At 41.9% G+C, this 17,594-nt stretch overlaps 3 protein-coding genes across 3 annotated transcripts in view; 2 read left to right on the plus strand and 1 right to left on the minus strand.

Moving 5' to 3' along the window:
* Nucleotides 1–17,594, plus strand: part of LOC311002560 (cadherin-related family member 1a) — a 98,004-nt gene that overhangs the window by 66,441 nt on the left and 13,969 nt on the right. The gene's annotated exons all lie outside the window — the stretch shown is intronic.
* Nucleotides 1,479–8,527, minus strand: chst3b (carbohydrate (chondroitin 6) sulfotransferase 3b). Its single transcript, XM_083993959.1, has 3 exons — nucleotides 8,098–8,527; nucleotides 4,093–4,308; nucleotides 1,479–3,906 (listed from the first exon to the last, which is right to left on the minus strand). The coding sequence occupies exons 2-3, from the start codon at nucleotides 4,170–4,172 to the stop codon at nucleotides 2,679–2,681; spliced, it is 1,308 nt and encodes a 435-aa protein (XP_083850085.1). The 5' UTR covers nucleotides 4,173–4,308; nucleotides 8,098–8,527; the 3' UTR covers nucleotides 1,479–2,678.
* On the plus strand, nucleotides 9,359–16,046 carry ghitm (growth hormone inducible transmembrane protein). The gene is made up of 9 exons (XM_083993582.1): nucleotides 9,359–9,497; nucleotides 9,857–10,015; nucleotides 12,163–12,265; nucleotides 12,555–12,666; nucleotides 12,788–12,929; nucleotides 13,087–13,195; nucleotides 13,408–13,596; nucleotides 14,616–14,787; nucleotides 15,422–16,046. The coding sequence occupies exons 2-9, from the start codon at nucleotides 9,884–9,886 to the stop codon at nucleotides 15,504–15,506; spliced, it is 1,044 nt and encodes a 347-aa protein (XP_083849708.1). The 5' UTR covers nucleotides 9,359–9,497; nucleotides 9,857–9,883; the 3' UTR covers nucleotides 15,507–16,046.

Here is a 17,594-nt window from a genome sequence, read left to right on the forward strand (position 1 = left end):
ATTTATGTCTCCTCCTCAACCATCATTATCGTCTACAACAGCGCAGGGTTTTATGTGTAGCTCTGAGACACGTCTGAATCACCTCAATTTTGTGTCTGTTTATCACAGATCTTACAGCAGCGGGTGTCATTCATGCATTCAGATCCTCTGCTCGGGCTGCTTTGCATATTTTAAAAAACCCCTCACGGTTGATGTGGCCGGGCAACATATAACAGAAAGAAGGAGGGTGGGGTTACCTAAATGCCCTCATTTTACCACGGGGGGGAGAGGGGGTGAGAGGGCTTTAATTCAGTGGAAAGTGGTTATTCTATATTTGCTCCAACCATACAGTGACTCCACCCTCCACACATCCCACATAAAGCCACTCCAATATAAGAGTTTATGAATGCTGAACCTCTTCTCATTAGGTTTGCGCTCCATTGCTGCAGACCTGGTAACACTTGTTACTAAAATAGAACCACCAGCCCAAGCTAACCAGATAATGATCTGTTGACATCAGTGAATGTACTTGAAGCGCACTGAGGTGGTTTAGCTTAGCAGTGTGTGAGGGCATGAGTCAGAAAATTTATACTTTGAACCAAAAGAATCATTATTTTGTATAAAAAGAGAATTGATACAGAAAGAGAGGGATAGTAGAAATGGTGGCCTCTCTGCGTTTCTGTAAGCGGGTGGGGTCAGGTGGACCAAAATGACTCGGACCACATTATATGTAAAGTTGGGGTAATTAGTAGGTTTGGAGACCTAAATAGACAGGCCCACAGTGGTAAACACACTGGAAGTCGAGGCAGCTGCCTCCACAGTATCCTTCCTTCTAGCCTTCTCAGAGACAAACCAGTCAGTGTGCAGAAAAATTTGCTTTAAAAAGAGGCAAGAGACGCTTCAATTAACCAGTCAAACAAAAAAGTAAAGAGGCTTGGAAATCAGACCGGGTGTGTTTCACAACTAAAGCTGTGAAATGAACTGTGAATGTTGCTTTTATAGTTTCTCTTTTTTTTTATGCACCAAGCACAAAATAGGTCAACAAACACTTGTATGCACACAAATAAATGTGAACCAGCCATGAGCAGTTTTGCTGCTAATGGACCAAATAACAGGAAGACCTCAAGGCAACAATACCCTCCATCAGAAGTGCATGTTTGATTGATGTCGGAACAGCTTTGAAAACGCCCTTCCCCCCCAGAAGTTTGAAGATGCTGAATTTGGGAGGGGGCTTTTGATTTCCCATGTGGTCAGACAACACATTGTTACGAACTAGTTATTTTATAAGCAAAACCCAGCCCTTAGACGCCAATGCAACGCAAGCCAACAACAATATAATATCATTGTGATGTGAAATGTCGTGCAGACATTCATGGTCCCCAAGGTGCATCCTGCTTACTTGGTTGCATCTACCTGTCGTGCCATGAAAGGTTTGTTATCTTTGCTTCTTGGAGACATGTGTTGAGATACTTATCTGCCACAATTTCCCGTTTCTCTGCCATTGCTTCCCCATCTATGATAAAACTAGATGCAGGACAGAGGAGGCTCTTCCTCTCTGCACATTTAACAGATCAATAGTTTTTCTATTGTTTTTTGTTGTTATGTTCGTAATTTTAAAATTGCACCCTCACTGAAAATGAGTGAGTAGTAGAAGGTTTATTGTAACAACCAAAAATGCCAACAACAAAAAAAAAAAAAAGAGGGAGAGAGAGAACAGACTGGAACATCATCAAACACTCTGGCATGCCAGAGTATCGGAAGGGGGGGGCTTTTTTTTATCACCAGCCAAGAGACTTGTGTCAACAGACAGAGACCTGCTGACAAACCTCGCACAATCCTGCAAACCAGCTGCAGTTGGAATGTATGCGTACAGTAGCAGTGTAAACATCTGTTTTTACAGGAAGGGTCCCTACAATCCAGAGGACAACTTCAAACAATTTTTGGCCAGTTACAAACATGCATGTACAACAAACTACTATCTACGTGTGCAAGAACAGTGCCCCTGCAGAGAGAGAGAGAGGGGGGCGGGGAGAAAGAACCTGTGGAGCACATTCAGCCATGGAGTCATCATGACATTTCAGCAACAAAAACAAATAAATAAATTTAGCACTGAACATTTAAAACAAATAACCTGGCAAAGCATTGGTATTTCCTCTTTTCTGCCATGAGCGCTGCTATACAAAGCAATTAATTCCTTGGCTATGCATTTCATTTAATTTATTTCAAGTTTCTTTGGTGAAAAAGCAGCTCTTGTTGCTAACTTAGGAGTTACTGGTGAGGTTCCTGGAAGTGTTTAAACAGTTAATACTGTATATTGCCCAAAGTCACAGAGCTATTTCCCGCAGGACTTTCCCAAATTTGCTTACCAACACAGTTTACATTGGACCAACAAAATAGTCCAAAGTGCAAAAACAAAGATACTCTAGCTTCCCATTTTTACCATGCTCTACCCAACAACTTTGCTTCAATAGTTCAAAGCTATATATTCATTTTCTGATCAACAATACTTTGTCTTCATCAGAACATTTTAAATAGTTAAAAAAAACTTTAAATAGCACACTTTCAGAAAATACATATAGCTCTCTGTATCAGGATAAAAGACCCTAATACTGTAAATATCAGTCATCAAATATCAGCCAGAGTTTTCAGAGAGGTTTGTTTGTCCTCCATCAGGGTTCAGAGTTCATGTCCATCAGAGTCTATAAAAAGTTGAACACTTTATCCTCAATCAAACTAACAGATTTGTCTGTTAACATTTCTTCACTGTTTACAAATTTGTAGCCAAAAAGCTTCAGCGTTGGCCCACAAACCCTCTGTACAACCTGGGCTATTTTGAAAGGTAAACTGAACCTCCATTTCTCTACTTGTTCTGAGGAGTTTTTCTGTGTGGAGTAAACGCCGCTGGTCTCCTTGGAGGCCTGGGTGTTCTTCAGGATCCAGGATTTTACTTGTGGAGTGAACGGGATTCCCGAAAACTTGTACATCTCCGTCGCCTTCCTCATCGGGAACCGGGCGATGTCCTCGTACCGCACCAGCATGTAGCGCCGGCGCAGCCACGGCGGCTGCCTGAGGCCGATCTCTGCGGACATCCTGATGTTGTCGCAGTTCCCTTTCAGCTTTCTCACTTCGTCGTCGTCGATGGGGACGTCTCCCCCCATGGCCCACTGCTTCCAGTTCTTGTATTTGGCTGCGAAGGCCACCATGCGCGAGGCCAGTACAGCTCGAGGATCCCTAACCAGCTGGATGAACTTAATGTCAAGACGTGGGTCCTCCGCTAGGGGACGGAGGGTCTCCAGCTGGCGAACCCTCACCGACTTGATGGCCCTGTGCTCCTTCTGAAGGCAGGACTCAGACGCCATGGTCAGGTTGAGGGGCCCGCAGCGCCTGGTCCTGCAGTGATAGCGCTCAAAGACCCCTTTGATGAAGGGGCTGCAGACCGACTCCTCGCACAAGGAGCTGCTGGACTCCCTGCGGAAGAGGGCGGTGGTGATATGGTCCACGGGGAGGGGGTCCAGAAAGCTCTCCAGCAGGGAGAAGTCACACAGGAAGAGCTGCTGCAGCACGTCGCGGTACGCCTTGGCCGCCGCCGTAGCGTTGGTGCCTCCGGTCTCCAGTGTCAACATCTTCTCCACATGCCACAGCGGCTCAAACAAGTAGAACATGTTATCGCCCTGCTGATTGAAAAACTCGCCCACAAACGAGGAGCCTGTCCTGGTGGTGGCTAACAGGAGAATGTGCTTCCTTCCCCTTGTCATCACCTCCTGGTGCTCACTGTAGTTCTGCAGCCGCTGCTTCATCACCGTGAAGGTGGAGTCCATCTTGCCGAGTGAGGTAAAGGAGCCATTGTTCTTCAGCAGTATGTGGGAGAAGCCACTGAGCTGTAGTGGGGTCTGGGGGGTTTGCTTTAAGGCGAGCTTATCTGACACCCTGAGAGTGAGAGAGGAACCACAGATTAGCATTCAAAGTAAACATAAAGAAGTTAAAAACCTCTGTTATTTATATTTACATCAACATTTTTTTGTAAAATGCCTGTTTCAAGCTTGGAAAAACTACAAACACACAAAGGTGTTGGAAATATCAAACATGCTCCATTGGTCACTTAAACGGACTTACCTTGAGATAATGTTGTTTTCTTTCTCAATTATAACAAGTGCCACAAAAAAGACAATGGATATTGTGTATTTGATCCTCATTCTTGGATGTAGCTGTGTCTGGATACGCTTTTACAGACTGCTTCTTAATAGGTTCTGCCAATCTCCCAAGTCTCCAGTCGCCTTCTTAAAGAGCCTTCCAGTTATTTGTATTCCTCACTGTAGGCGATGTTTCACCCTGTAAATGAAATGAACATCAACCTGTCAGTTAAACATTTTTGCACAATTGAGCAACCTCCGATTTCAATTCTTCCGGTGTGATGTTTATTGAAAGCAGGAAGTTTGAAAGTCTGGTGTGGCACATATGAAACAACACCGTGGTGCTGAGTCAGACCACAGACGCGCTTTTACTTCTGTGACTCTTTTTTTCCCTCCATCTGCTAGGTGTGCAAAGCATCACTGCACCGTGCTCTAAAGATTTACACAGAGACAAAAATATCATATCTGAAGCAGGTTAAGAATAGAAAAACAGCTGAGTGTGTTATACTGGAATCTAAGCCAGCCCTTCCCACGAGGAACTCCTTGTTATCTTTAAGTGCACCAGTGCATTTCAGGAACATGCCCACCCACCATGCAAAGACCGAAAGCTGGTGCACTGTATTTACAAGTCAGTCTTTGTAGAAGTTACTTAAAAAAATGAGACCAGAAACAAATTAAATATGCGTGACACGCTGCACAGTTTTGTAATTCAGCCGTAATTCCACTTTTGCAAAGCTGCTTGTTTAAAAAGGCTGAGCTGTCAGGGGCAGAGTGATAAGCCTACCTCCCACTGATAGGTAGCAGGACAGCATGTGGTCCTAACTACCAGCTGCTCTCCATGTCAACACTGGGAGGAAAGCTTTTAACTGAACCCCTGAGTGACATGAGCTCCTGGTACAGTGATGGGTTAATGACTTGCTGCTTCCCCTTTGTGTCTCCAAAAGAATGACTGAGACTGAGGAGGGGGGCACATGTCTCAGGTCTGAGAGGTATAACTGCACAGTGTGCTGAAATTGAAGGGGAAAGCCTTCTTGTCATAGAGCCATAAATTGTGGAGCCGTGAGCCTGGAGGCCAGTCAGTACATTTTTAAGTCTGCAGAGGGCAGACAGTGGGTAGCCAAATGAAGATAAGGGCGGCTTTAATGATGCCTATTTGGGAATATGTTGTGCATTCCTGTGGGATTAAAATTAGTTCACTTTTAAGATAATAGCAGCTTGGTTCAGATCCCTGACTAATCTTCGGATTTTAACATAATCCTGTCTACCTCCTCTGCCAGTGAAAGGGTCAATAACACGGCAGGAGTAAATGAGACACTGTCCTCTCTGAGGAAATTGGCAAAGTGTAATTTTGATGTGTGCCCACAAACATGCCTCAGTTAGGATTTCAAAAGCAAGCACACAGAAGATCTACAGTACAGTATTGGAGTTTTTAAATCCTAAATCAAACATCTAGGTTTGTGAAAACATTCACTTACTGGATCTGTCAGGTGCTACAAACAGAATCCCAAGTGTGACGGCTGGGATGCCTTATGATTTGCGGGTCTAGCCTCGGGGCCGACACATTAGTGAAACCGGGGCCATTTATCAGCAGAGCCACAAGCAACAGACAAGCCAGCCTTTTCACTCACCACAGCAAGGTACTCATGTGTTTGACACCAAACAAGCAGCACCGTGCAGGGCGGTGAAAAAGCCTGGTATAACACGACCGACATTTTCTGGATTCTGATGAGCCCGAAATGTCTTTTGAGTTTCTGTGTAACACATCTGGAGACCCAGTTCTCACATCCTGTTGCAACTTCTGTCCCAGGGCAGTTTCTAGCACACAGGCCAGTGCAAGTGACTACAGTCTAAACACACAGTGAACGGTTGGATGCTGCCTGTGAAATTCTCAGAGAGGGAATGGGAAGTTTTCGAGCTCCAATAGAGCACTTGTTGACGTGGAACGGCCATGTAATGAAAAGGTGAACGGCACAGTACACTGAGACACGTTTTCTCCAGGAGGAAAAAATCAGCTCCGTCTTGCACCACCCTGCCGCATGCCACAACCACAAAGGTCTCTTTACACAGGAGTGACTCTAACCCCTCACTCCCCCCCCCACTGTGGGCTGAGATCGCGGAACATAAACTCCCAGGTCATTCACACGTCACAGGGTCAGTGACTAAGCCCCTGGATGCTGCAAGTCATGTCGCACTGGTCTGAGACAGTCGGGTGCATCAGAGGAAAGTCCTTAAACGCCTCTGGTGCTCATTTACCCTCTGAGAATACACCATCACATCACAGTTTGTCGAAGTAAACCAACAGAGGAGGAGACTTAAAGTGCAGCCTATTAATTCTGCAGCTTATTTTCTACTGTGTCTGTACCTGAACAAATTAAGACAAACACCAAAAATGATCTGGCCTAATGAATAAGACATGAGGGAATGATTACTGACTACAGCACTATAGTTCTGTGGGACTGGATATGTGCTGGATTAAAGCGGTTCTAGTTTTATCCATATATAATTTAAAATGATCAAAAAAAAGCTACAACAATTCATCAAGAAAATAAGTAGTCTGAAGGTTTGTCATTTGTATGGTAAATTAGATGTACACCAATTATCTCAGCTTATTGCATCTGCTGTGTTAAGTAAAAGAGGAAAAAAATACACACGAGCTGACATTCTTGAATATTCACAAACCACTGAGGCATATGACACGTTTGATCATCTGCTCATAACAAAACCGCCACTGCACCATTTATCATCTTGTTACAAATGCTTTTAATAGCTGCCTTTTATTTAATGTAAATCTCATGTGAAGACAGATTAAACACCAGCCAGCCAGCCAGCCAAACGCCACTTTGCTTGATATTGTGTTGCAGATGTAAACTGTATTGTCACACGATATCATGTCTCAACCCCATAAAGGATTTTTTTTTTCTTTAGATCCTCTCAGAAATACAGTGTTTAGGTGTGATGATTATAGAAGGATGTGTCCTGATGTACAACAATAACAGAGAAGAAAATACAAAGTGTTTGAAATATAATTGCAGAGTAGGGATAGGCCTACTACAGTTTAAACTGTGCGATGATAGAAATTTGTCAGCCATAAATTTGTCAGTGGTAGTTATACCCTGGTTATAATGAGTCATTGTGGGCAATATTCATTATATAGTGCATTTTACTCAACTACATTTATTTAATAGCTCTATTTGAAGTGACTTGGCAGACCAGATGCACTGCTACAGTTTAGACTTTGTAGAATTATTACACATTCCCATCCCTTTTTTTTTTTTTAAATCTATAAAATTTCTGAATTTTCTCTATAGAAAATCTAAAAATTTCAATCATGAAAGGCAGCAGATAAGAAGAACAGAATTGTCTATCAGTATTGCTATTGAATGTAGCTATTATTCAGTTATCAGGTAAGTTATTATTTGTTATTGGAGAGCTGTTGCTATGGTTACCAGCTATACTCATTCAAAAAGGTGGCTCAACTTTCGTTTGAGGGAGTCATAAATATTTCTAGACTAATGAATGACTAACTATGTAGGCTATGTAGGCCTACTATGACTATGTAGATATATGTTTGGGACAGTGTGGTGGTCGTGGACATCAGATGCATGCAACTTATTTAAGAGTAAAAAAAAAACATGATGCATGGCAATATTATAAATCTGGAGCAGTGACTTTGCTTTTATCTGATCTATTTTAGCACAGAAGTAAAGTCAGATTTATAAGGTAGATAAGATTATTAAAACCTCGTGAATTCATGCAGTTTCAGGTCAAAAGGACAGGCCAGGCAAACTGGAGTCATGCTCTCATAATAAACCAGACCGTTACTGTAAGTCACTTCCCCAAAATGACTGATTTCTCAGAGTCAATGAGTGACTAAACTTTTTCTTTGTGGTTGTTATTCGTACCATTTCAACACATCTATCCAGTGTAATGTAATGTTACAGTGCGTATTCTAAAAGGACCAGTTTGTCCTCTCTCCATATCTACCTACCATCGCGATGAGCCGCGGTTCATCCGTGAGGTCGATCAGCCTTTCCTCCAGGAGCGACTCCGGACAGAAGTGACTTCCATTACTTCCCGAGACTTCTTCACTTGTGTGACAAAAAACAATCCAAAACAAATGAAGCAGCACAACCGTGTCTTCTCTGTGGAGCCTGTAGTTCAGATGGAGTCATGTTTGATGAGGCTGCAGGTCAGGCCACCCGGTGAACTGAAGGACAAGTCCATCCAACAAGTTGCGACTCAGTGAATCACATAAGAAAGTTTCGGTTCTAAGGAGCGGAGCGTCAGGCAGGAGGCGCACCATCATGACCCCTTATGAAGTCTCATCTTATGGTCTGTGATAACTCATAATAATTACTATTATTAAAAAAGAAAATACACATATGACAAACAACATCAATTTAGCTGGGAATATTGGCGTAACATTACTGTTGTTTAGGGACAAATGTGTGTTTTTATCAGTTCTTTTTGGTGCGGTCTTAACAAAAGAAGTGGCAGGCACTCCATCTAGTGGAGATAAATATATCGTGCATTCCAACTTCGACAGAGGTGGATGGATAGTAGCCAGAAGAAAACACTTGCAGATTGACATACTAGGCTGCTGTAGGCTACTTGTACAACCTGATATTTATTTATTGGGAATACAGTTACAAAATTTAGAATATGAGAAATAACAATGAGAAAAGTCTTTAAAGAAATATATTCTACTCAAGCACTATGCTCAAGTAGCCTACAATTTATTTTATTTTTTTGTCTCACTCTTCACTATTTTAAGGGGAAAATAGTATTGTTATTCCATGAAAATGTAAAAAAACAAAAACACAACACAAAATCATAACGTGAACACTTAAAAGCCCGTGATATACTTGCTGTAAACTACGCGTACGCGAGCTGCCGCGCGTATCCTGCGTCGCGTCACCTCGCGTCGATATGTGCGTTCGGTCGCAGGATACGCATCAAACGGACGCAGGATACGCGCGGCAGCTCGCGTACGCGTACTTTACAGCAAGTATATCGAGGCCCTTACAAACACACTAATTCAATACTGCATCAATAGTGAAACAATACAACCGTACTGGTGCCTTCATTTTTAATTCTTGAATTTGTTATGATTTAAACCTCTGAATGTGGGTTTTTTTTGTTGTTTTTTTCATTTGCACATTATACTGCTACTTTATGTCTACAAGAACCGCTGCAAGAAACTTCTAACTGGGTTGTAAACATAGGAGGTTGGAAAGCGCTGTCTGTCTTAGAACTACAATTCCCATCAGACGTGGCGCATAATGATGACGCACGTATTGAGAATCTTCAGGAAGGTTGCAAAACAGTTGCGTCAGAAACTTGCGCACTTGTGTCCAGAAAGGTGAACGACGAACATTGCTTTCTCGGGTATGTAACTTCTAATTATTCACGAAAATACTAATCATATACGGCAACTGACAACACATTTGTAATGTTATCAGTGAGTTCATTCTGTTAAAGTAAGACTGCAGTAACTATAGCACGTTAACGACTCAGTGTTGTCATTTACGTAGGTATAACATGCTAGCTACAGTTAGCCTTAGCCAACTTACTTATCTGTTGGGAAACATTATGATAACAACGTTTAATCTAATTCTTCACTTACTGACATTCCTGTGTTACCTACGTTGTTTTAAACGCTCTGTGACTTTCACGTTGTCAAACAGACGTGCCGTGCTACAAAGCCACACTCATTCCCTTTACTTGTACCTGTGTTTATCTCCCAGGCTGATACAGGATCATAAACACTGACCATGTTGGTTGCGAGGCTGACATGCCTGAGGAGTCTCCCCGTCGCCGGGCTGCGGCCCGTGCTGACGCAGGGCTCCCCGGCCCTGAGGACACCCACAATGAAGGCCTGTTCACCGCTGCTCCGGCCCCAGCAGGTACAGTCACGTTCAGCTGTAAAAATGTAATCATAGATACATCTTGAGCCACAAAAACAGATACTGAAATTCATAAACAATAATATTTTGCAGCTGGCCCATCTAAAACGTATATAACTAATTGGGTTCATTGATTTGTAATAAATACCCCCAGTGAAATTCCTGGATGTGCCATGTCCGGTGTGCTATCCAGTCTCTTGTGGTGCTGGATATCTCGTTGATGAACAGATTAAGACCGGACACCAAGTCTAACACTTTGACTAGAAACGCATTAAATGTCAGCTAAGGCCTCCACCTTGTTTTGTAAACAGGACATGGCTCAGTCAGGGTCCTGGGTGAGAGGAAATAATTAGCAGAAGCCTGACATTACTTGTCATCACTAAATAAGATATACTGGCAGCAATTCAGATATCTCAAACAAGGGTTAAAGGGAGGGAGAAAAAAACTGTCCAGTAACTGATGGGGTGCTACTTTGAGCCAGTCCTGTCGCATTAGTGTCCTCATTAGTGCGTCTGGACTCTCCTCTTAATAGACGTTGTTCTGAATATCTAAAATCTAAGATGACACAGGCTCGCTAAAATGCTGTAGGTGCTGTAGGCCAACGCACTGATGTTTCTCACACCTTGATTGTTGATGGTTTTGATTCACAAAAGTTGGTCCTAGTTAGCCTGATGCATCAGCCGCTTACTTCATTACATTTCATATAGCGTCTGAACACGAGCCATAGGGATTCGTTTGCTTCCGGGAGGCGGTTGCTTACATTTGCTTCAACTAATAGCTGCTGCTTGGTGGTCACGTGTGCTATACACCGGTTAAGCTCATAGGTTAATCTTGAGCGCTTGAGTTCAACGTCATCGCCTTCACTTACCCGTCTGTTCGCTGATTGGTCCGTCCGCTCTGGCGGACGGAGCAAACCGAAACGCATTGCTAGTGTCCTGACTACATGTTTGAGGCAAATGAAATTTGCCGGAACCAGTAGGCGGCGCTAGCCTGGCTAGGTCCTAGTCAGTGTTTCCATCAGAATTAGATTATGAAGGACTCTTACCAGGAAATGGTGCCCTCTCCAATTGATTATTAAGTTATACCATATATAGGCTGTCACACAGCACATATTTCTGTTTACCGGCTATTTCCTAATATAATAACAGAACAATGAACACTTCTTTGCTGTCAGTCTCACCTTTTACCTGTGCCCTGGCTCGCTGGCTCTCTGACAGCAGCAGGTTGGCCGCTGTCGTCCTCTTCAACACGTCTGTCTTCATTAGCTAGAGAGCTATCCCTTCCTTGACCCTCTCTTGCTCTTGGAAGCCGGAAAATATTTGAAGCAAATTAATTGGATAGCTAATTACACTGGTCAGACTGTTCGGCTTTCCCACAGGTGTTTTCACACATGGGAAACACTAGTCGAGGGACTTTGATTTGCTAACCCCTCTGGTCCAGACTGTCGTAACAGCTTCTTGGCCTTTGAAAAGAATTTAAAGGGATCAAGGGGGCAATTATTCAACACCAGAGTTGATAAATTAACATTAACATCCACTTTCATTAGCACTCAACATTGACTTGTAGTCTCCCAGACATGTTCATGTTTAGATTCAGAGTTATCCAGGCGGACTATAGTTATATTGTGGCAGGCCGCCTCAAATATGTCAGATTATGGACAACACTACTAATTACCTACAGTAATTCAGAGGTCTTCAACAGGGGGGTCGTGGAATTTTTGGTTGATTAGACAATGTTTTATATCTTTTGGTTTCCACATTTATGTTTCAAATAAAAATGTAATTTGGAATAGCTTGTCTGCATGATTGCCATGCAGTTGACAGACATTGTTGATATTGGCATTGGTATCAGTGAACAAGGTCTATTTATAAATGGCAGAGGGACGGCTACTCTGTTCACTGTACATTGTACACATTTAGAAAAAACTTGAAAAATCAACCTGTGTGTTATTTCAAAAGCTTAGTAATGCACAATATCAAGCTACATTTATACATGGTACTGGGCCTAGTACAGTTTTTTTTAATATAGTAGGGGTCCCTGCTCCATGTCTCCGTCAGTTTGAGGGTCCCTGGCCTGAAAAATGTTGAAGACCCCTGACCTAATTAGTATTTGCTTTTTTTTTTAAATGCTTGTTATTCTTGTACCAGGGGTTTTCCTCCAAGTCCAGATTTGGTTTTCGCCGTGGGAGAACGACCAAAGACCAACTCAAAGAAGCAGCTTTTGAGCCAGCAACAGATACTGCCATTAAGAGTAAGTACTGTAACACACACAAATGACATATTCTATTATATTCTGTTAGATAACTGGAGTTTTATTGTATTATCTGTATCAAACAGTTTTACTTTTTTTGTCTAATAGATTTACGAAAAATATATGATAACCCCATGTGGTCAACAAAATGATTACTACACAGTAATAAATACTCTCTTTTGAACCACAAAGTCACATTGCTAGTCTGCAACACTGTGCATGTAATTTTCTTTATGGTATGGTGCAATGGAGATCAATGTGTCTAAAATAATTTTCATTGTGTCCCTAGTCGACAGCTTGGGAAGGATGGTCCTGGCTGGGGGTGCAGCAGTCGGCCTTGGGGCTCTGTGTTACTATGGACTCGGCATGTCCAACGAAATCGGTGCCATTGAGAAAGCAGTGTGAGTAACAGCTTTTTGCATCGGCTGCTCTTTAATTCTGTTTTGAAGATCAGGTCAGTACAAAGTGTCACAATCAACCTTCATCTGTTTATTTGTTTTTTCTCTCTCTCTCTCTGTGCAGTATCTGGCCTCAGTATGTGAAGGACAGGATCCACTCCACCTACATGTACTTTGCAGGCAGCGTCGGACTAACGGCTCTGTCGGCTGTGGCTGTGAGCAGGACCCCGGCACTCATGGGTCTGATGATGAGAGGATCCTGGCTGGTGAGCGTCAGCCTCAACACACACACACACACACTCTCAGACATGTATTCCTGAGGGTCCTCACAATATTGCACCATTTCTTTTCAAACTAAATTGAAGGCTAATAACTGATGCATTTGACATACTCATGAATTTCCAATAATTTGTTCTAATCCAGGCTATTGGAGCAACCTTTGCAGCCATGATCGGTGCCGGTATGCTTGTCAGATCCATTTCATATGAGCACAGCCCAGTGCCCAAACACTTGTCATGGATGCTTCATGCAGGTTTGTAAGCCAAGGTCACACTTTTGATTTGTTGCTGTCATGTAGTTGCCACAGTTGGACACTAGATGGCAGTTGTGTACAGGCTCGGCCAGAAACATCTGCTGTTGTATTAATATACCTTTTATTACATGTAGACTGACGGCACAGATCTGTTTTATTATTGTTTGTTTCAGACATGATACTGAACTTTCTTTGTCGTCTGTATTCATAAGGTGTCATGGGCGCTGTCATCGCCCCTATGACTCTGCTGGGAGGACCTCTGATGCTGAGGGCCGCCTGGTACACAGCAGGCATTGTGGGAGGTCTGTCTACCGTGGCCATGTGTGCTCCAAGCGAGAAGTTCCTCAATATGGGTGGGCCGTTGGCTGTGGGCTTTGGAGTGGTCTTCGCTTCCTCCATCGGTTAGTACGATTCAGTTTCACCTCAGAAAACCTGCCTGTGCTGCACTGCAGATAAACACGTAACACTACAAGTTGTTGAGACCGAAAATGGCAAAACAAATACTGGGAAATGTGAGGATGCATCAGCTCCCGCTGTGCTGCCACAGTGAGTGGTCTCATTGAAACGAATGACTGAGGAGGAGGCTGTATTCTGTTTTGTTTTTCATTGATGTCTTAATGGTCTGAACAACACTCAATATTTGTAGTTTAAATACAAACTGAGGCCCCAGTGACATTTTTTCTGCTGCTGATATTGACATCAATCTACAGCTACTAATCATTTTTAGATGTTATTAGTCCCTCACACTTTATAATAGTTCCATATGGTGGACATTGAACAAAGCGGGAGGTGGGACTACAGCAGCTGATCAACTGGAGCATCCCTAATATAGAATAATATCTATATAAACTGCTGTCTCCCATTCATATTGCATATTTAAAGTATAGAAATGTGAGCATCTTACTGTAGATAAATGTTGCTGCCACTTTCATAACACAACAGTTCATGTATTCAATTTCAGATCTTGAAGGTTTTTTTTTATTTATTCTTTATTTTTATGTTCATGTCCTGTGCCATATGAGAAACTTTTTGATAAGATCAAAATCTATAAACTACAAATCTGATGAGGAAGTCACACCTCAAGTGTTATTTTTCACACAACCAATCTGGTTGAGTTATGTAAATTTATTGCTTGATTTTAGACAATAATAATATCCAGGGAATTCATGTTTTAATTGGCATGAACTGCAGCATTTAACAGGTGTGAAGACATACATGGATTGAGCTCACTTACTAAGGAAACTGTTCAGGCTTTACATTTACTTATCAATCCTGGAATATAAATGAGGAAAAGTGGTTCATGTTTTGGAAAGAAAAAAACATCAGTTATGTAGTTGGTCCTGTAGTTCCTCAATTTCAATTCACAACTGAACAGAATCTGTGCTTGTGTCAGTTTCACAGAAAATGTTGTTTCTTTCAGGATCAATGTTCCTGCCCCCCACCTCAGCGTTTGGAGCCGGGCTCTACTCCGTGGCCGTCTACGGAGGCCTGGTCCTGTTCAGCATGTTCCTGCTCTATGATACACAGAAGGTCATCAAGAAGGCAGAGACATATCCAGTCTACGGCGTACAGAAATACGACCCCATCAATGCGTAAGTCGCTCTAAGGAAATGCACCGCACATTTTACACAGGGTTTCAGCACAGTGATCCCAGTGAAGCCTTTGTAATTACCTCCATATATGTATCATATGGGCATAACTAATTAATGTGAATCTATTTAACTAACTAATCACCTGAATTTTCCATCGCATTAGTCAACATTTGTGACTAAGATAAAATGTGAAATCACATTTTATGACCAGTTAACAGAAAAGCAGTTAAGATTAAGATGAACTTTATTGGCCATGCAAAAAACACAGTACAAAACAAGACCGCATCACAGTACAGACACATGACAAAAGATAAATAACAATATCCATACTTTGTTGTGGCATCCTGAAGCATGAGACAATATACAGCACCAATAAATATATATTATATATTTAAATAAATAAATGAAACTATTGCACAACCCTAAATCCTTTACAAAGAATATAAGAACATCACAAGAATGAAGAACCAACAATGGGATTAAAAATAATATAGATGAAAGATGAGACCACCATCGATAAATAAGGATAAAATTGATTAGATTCCAAAGTGTTCACATACTTTTTTTTTTTTTAAATCACCACTGTATGCACTTGTACCAGGGTGTGGATGTTTGATTTCTGATAATCTTACAGGTGTATGGGGATTTACATGGACACACTGAACATCTTCATGAGAATGGTGATGATCCTGTCCGGTGGCGGCGGCAAAAGGAAGTGAACTGCGGCGTTGAGTCCTCAGCTTCAGTTTCACCTTTCACAGAGCTGAGCAAAAAAAAACATGTTTTCTTACTAGCAGCATACATCAGGTGTTATATTTTAGTGGCTACTTTTGTCTAACTAGTAAATAAACATGAACGCTTTGCAGGCTTGTGGGGATGAGGATTGCACTCTGTGGTGCGGGTCGTCTGTCCGAGTTCAGAAGACACACAGTTGTACATTGATTACACAAAGACTGAGCTCTTACCTTGATTGTGGAAATGTCTGATTTACCTGAGGGATGTTTATGCCTCAGATTTCCTTTGTCTTGTTCTTTATGTTTTGTATTTATTTTCTCTTGAAGGTTCAAGATTCAGGTAAATCCAGCAGATAATACCACACGTGTCAACCATAATCACAGCAAATGACTATTCTGTATGTACCTGTTCCATTATACACTGATTGCACTTCTGTGACGGATTGAAGAGGTTGGTATTAGTTCATATACGAAAGAGAAAATATTTTCAACAATGGAAAAGCTCAATAAACAAGTAACAAGTGATGTGTTTTAACTTATTTTTTTGGAGTGAATTTATAAAACCACCACATCTAGTTTGACATGACAAGGGAGGAAAGTCACTTTTTTTGTTTTTCTTAATTAAATGATGATCTTAAATTAATTCTTATTTAATAATGTTAAAATGACATAATATAAGAAATATTTTGGTGACACTTCACATTGACATTTCAAAATAAGAATGTTGCCCTGCAAAGCTAAACACTGGAGAAGAGTCTTAAGATGAGTAAGGTAATGTCGGTGAACAGTTTAGTTTTGTTCACAACATTTTTTCTTCGCCACGCTCGGCAGGCCTGGCGAGACCATGACGGACCAGCGGGGGTCCACCTTGTATTTGCCTACAAACAGTCAGTGTGTAGCAGCAGATGACAAAGGCTTAGCGTAGTAATCCTCTTGTCCACCATCTGGCCGCTCCTCTAAAATTAAACCTCCAAACCAGGGCACTTGCAACAGATGCTAACATCTGTAAATATGCAGGTGCTTCATTAAGGCATATACACGTGGAGCGCACAGCTGCCAGCCAGCGTTTAAATCTCTCAGATCATGCTCATGTTTAGGATGGTTATGATTCATATATGCTGTGAATTGAAAAATGCTGCAGATGGGAGGGATGAAGAGGGCAATAATGGATGAGATTGGGGAAAGCCTCGGCATGCAGAGAGCTGCCATTACTGAGGATAAACATTGCCCTCTGTCAGTCATTTTCAGATTGATGACCAATATTTGGTTAGGGTCCAGGGTTTTTACTGCTTAACGTGGGCTGGGGTCAGTGTGTGTGTATGTGTGTGAGAGAGAGAGACTTTAAAGAGGACAATGCATGTTGTGTCATGTTTAGAGTTTCACCATTTAAACCACAATACCTCAAGAACTCTAATCTCAAAAGCATTTTGTCTTATAATTGCTCTACAGGTTGTTTTTCATATCAGATTAAACCTCTCACTGTACAGTGTTGCAGCTCATATTCATGTTCCCCAGAGGAAGAAACCTCATTATTTTCATGCTTCTCTAACTCCTCTTCTAGCGCCACCACCAGGTTGGCATTTGTGGCTTTAAGAAAAATGTTTCAGCAGCTCTTGGATTTGACAAATCATACTCATGGTGACTCAGCGCCACCACCAGGAGAAAAGGTTCATTTGTCCAGTTTTTTATGGGCTCTGTGCATGGGCTCTTTGCACAGCTCCACTACTTCCTGAACTTAATGCTGCTCCTTTGTTTCCTGTCTTACATTTTTGGACAAACGGATTAATCCAGGTGTGTTTGAGTAGTCACAATGGTCAGACACACCTGGATTAATCAGGTTGTCTAATAATGTAATACAGGAAACAACGGAGCAGCATTAAATTCAGGAAGTAGTGGAGCTGTGCAAAGAGCCCATTTAGCACATATTAGTATATATTATATGTTTATTATTTATAATATGTACACACAGCAACTATATTTACCTGAAGCTAAAGTTAGCATAGAACTCAATGAACTGCTGTGTCTAAATATAACCACAAAAAGCTGTCGACTATTTCCTCAACTTTTCAAATA

Source organism: Trachurus trachurus (assembly GCF_905171665.1).
Source record: "Trachurus trachurus genome assembly, chromosome: 19".
Lineage (NCBI taxonomy): Eukaryota > Metazoa > Chordata > Actinopteri > Carangiformes > Carangidae > Trachurus > Trachurus trachurus.

What these genes read in the sequence shown, in the direction of transcription:
- chst3b (XM_083993959.1), bottom strand. Translation starts at nt 4,172, where the DNA reads ATGAGGATCAAATACACAATATCCATTGTCTTTTTTGTGGCACTTGTT. An exon ending in GAAAACAACATTATCTCAAG is followed by an intron (nt 3,907 to 4,092) that starts GTAAGTCCGTTT and finishes TCTCACTCTCAG; the next exon opens with GGTGTCAGATAAGCTCGCCT.
- ghitm (XM_083993582.1), top strand. Translation starts at nt 9,884, where the DNA reads ATGTTGGTTGCGAGGCTGACATGCCTGAGGAGTCTCCCCGTCGCCGGG. An exon ending in CGCTGCTCCGGCCCCAGCAG is followed by an intron (nt 10,016 to 12,162) that starts GTACAGTCACGT and finishes TTCTTGTACCAG; the next exon opens with GGGTTTTCCTCCAAGTCCAG. An exon ending in GGTCTTCGCTTCCTCCATCG is followed by an intron (nt 13,597 to 14,615) that starts GTTAGTACGATT and finishes TGTTTCTTTCAG; the next exon opens with GATCAATGTTCCTGCCCCCC.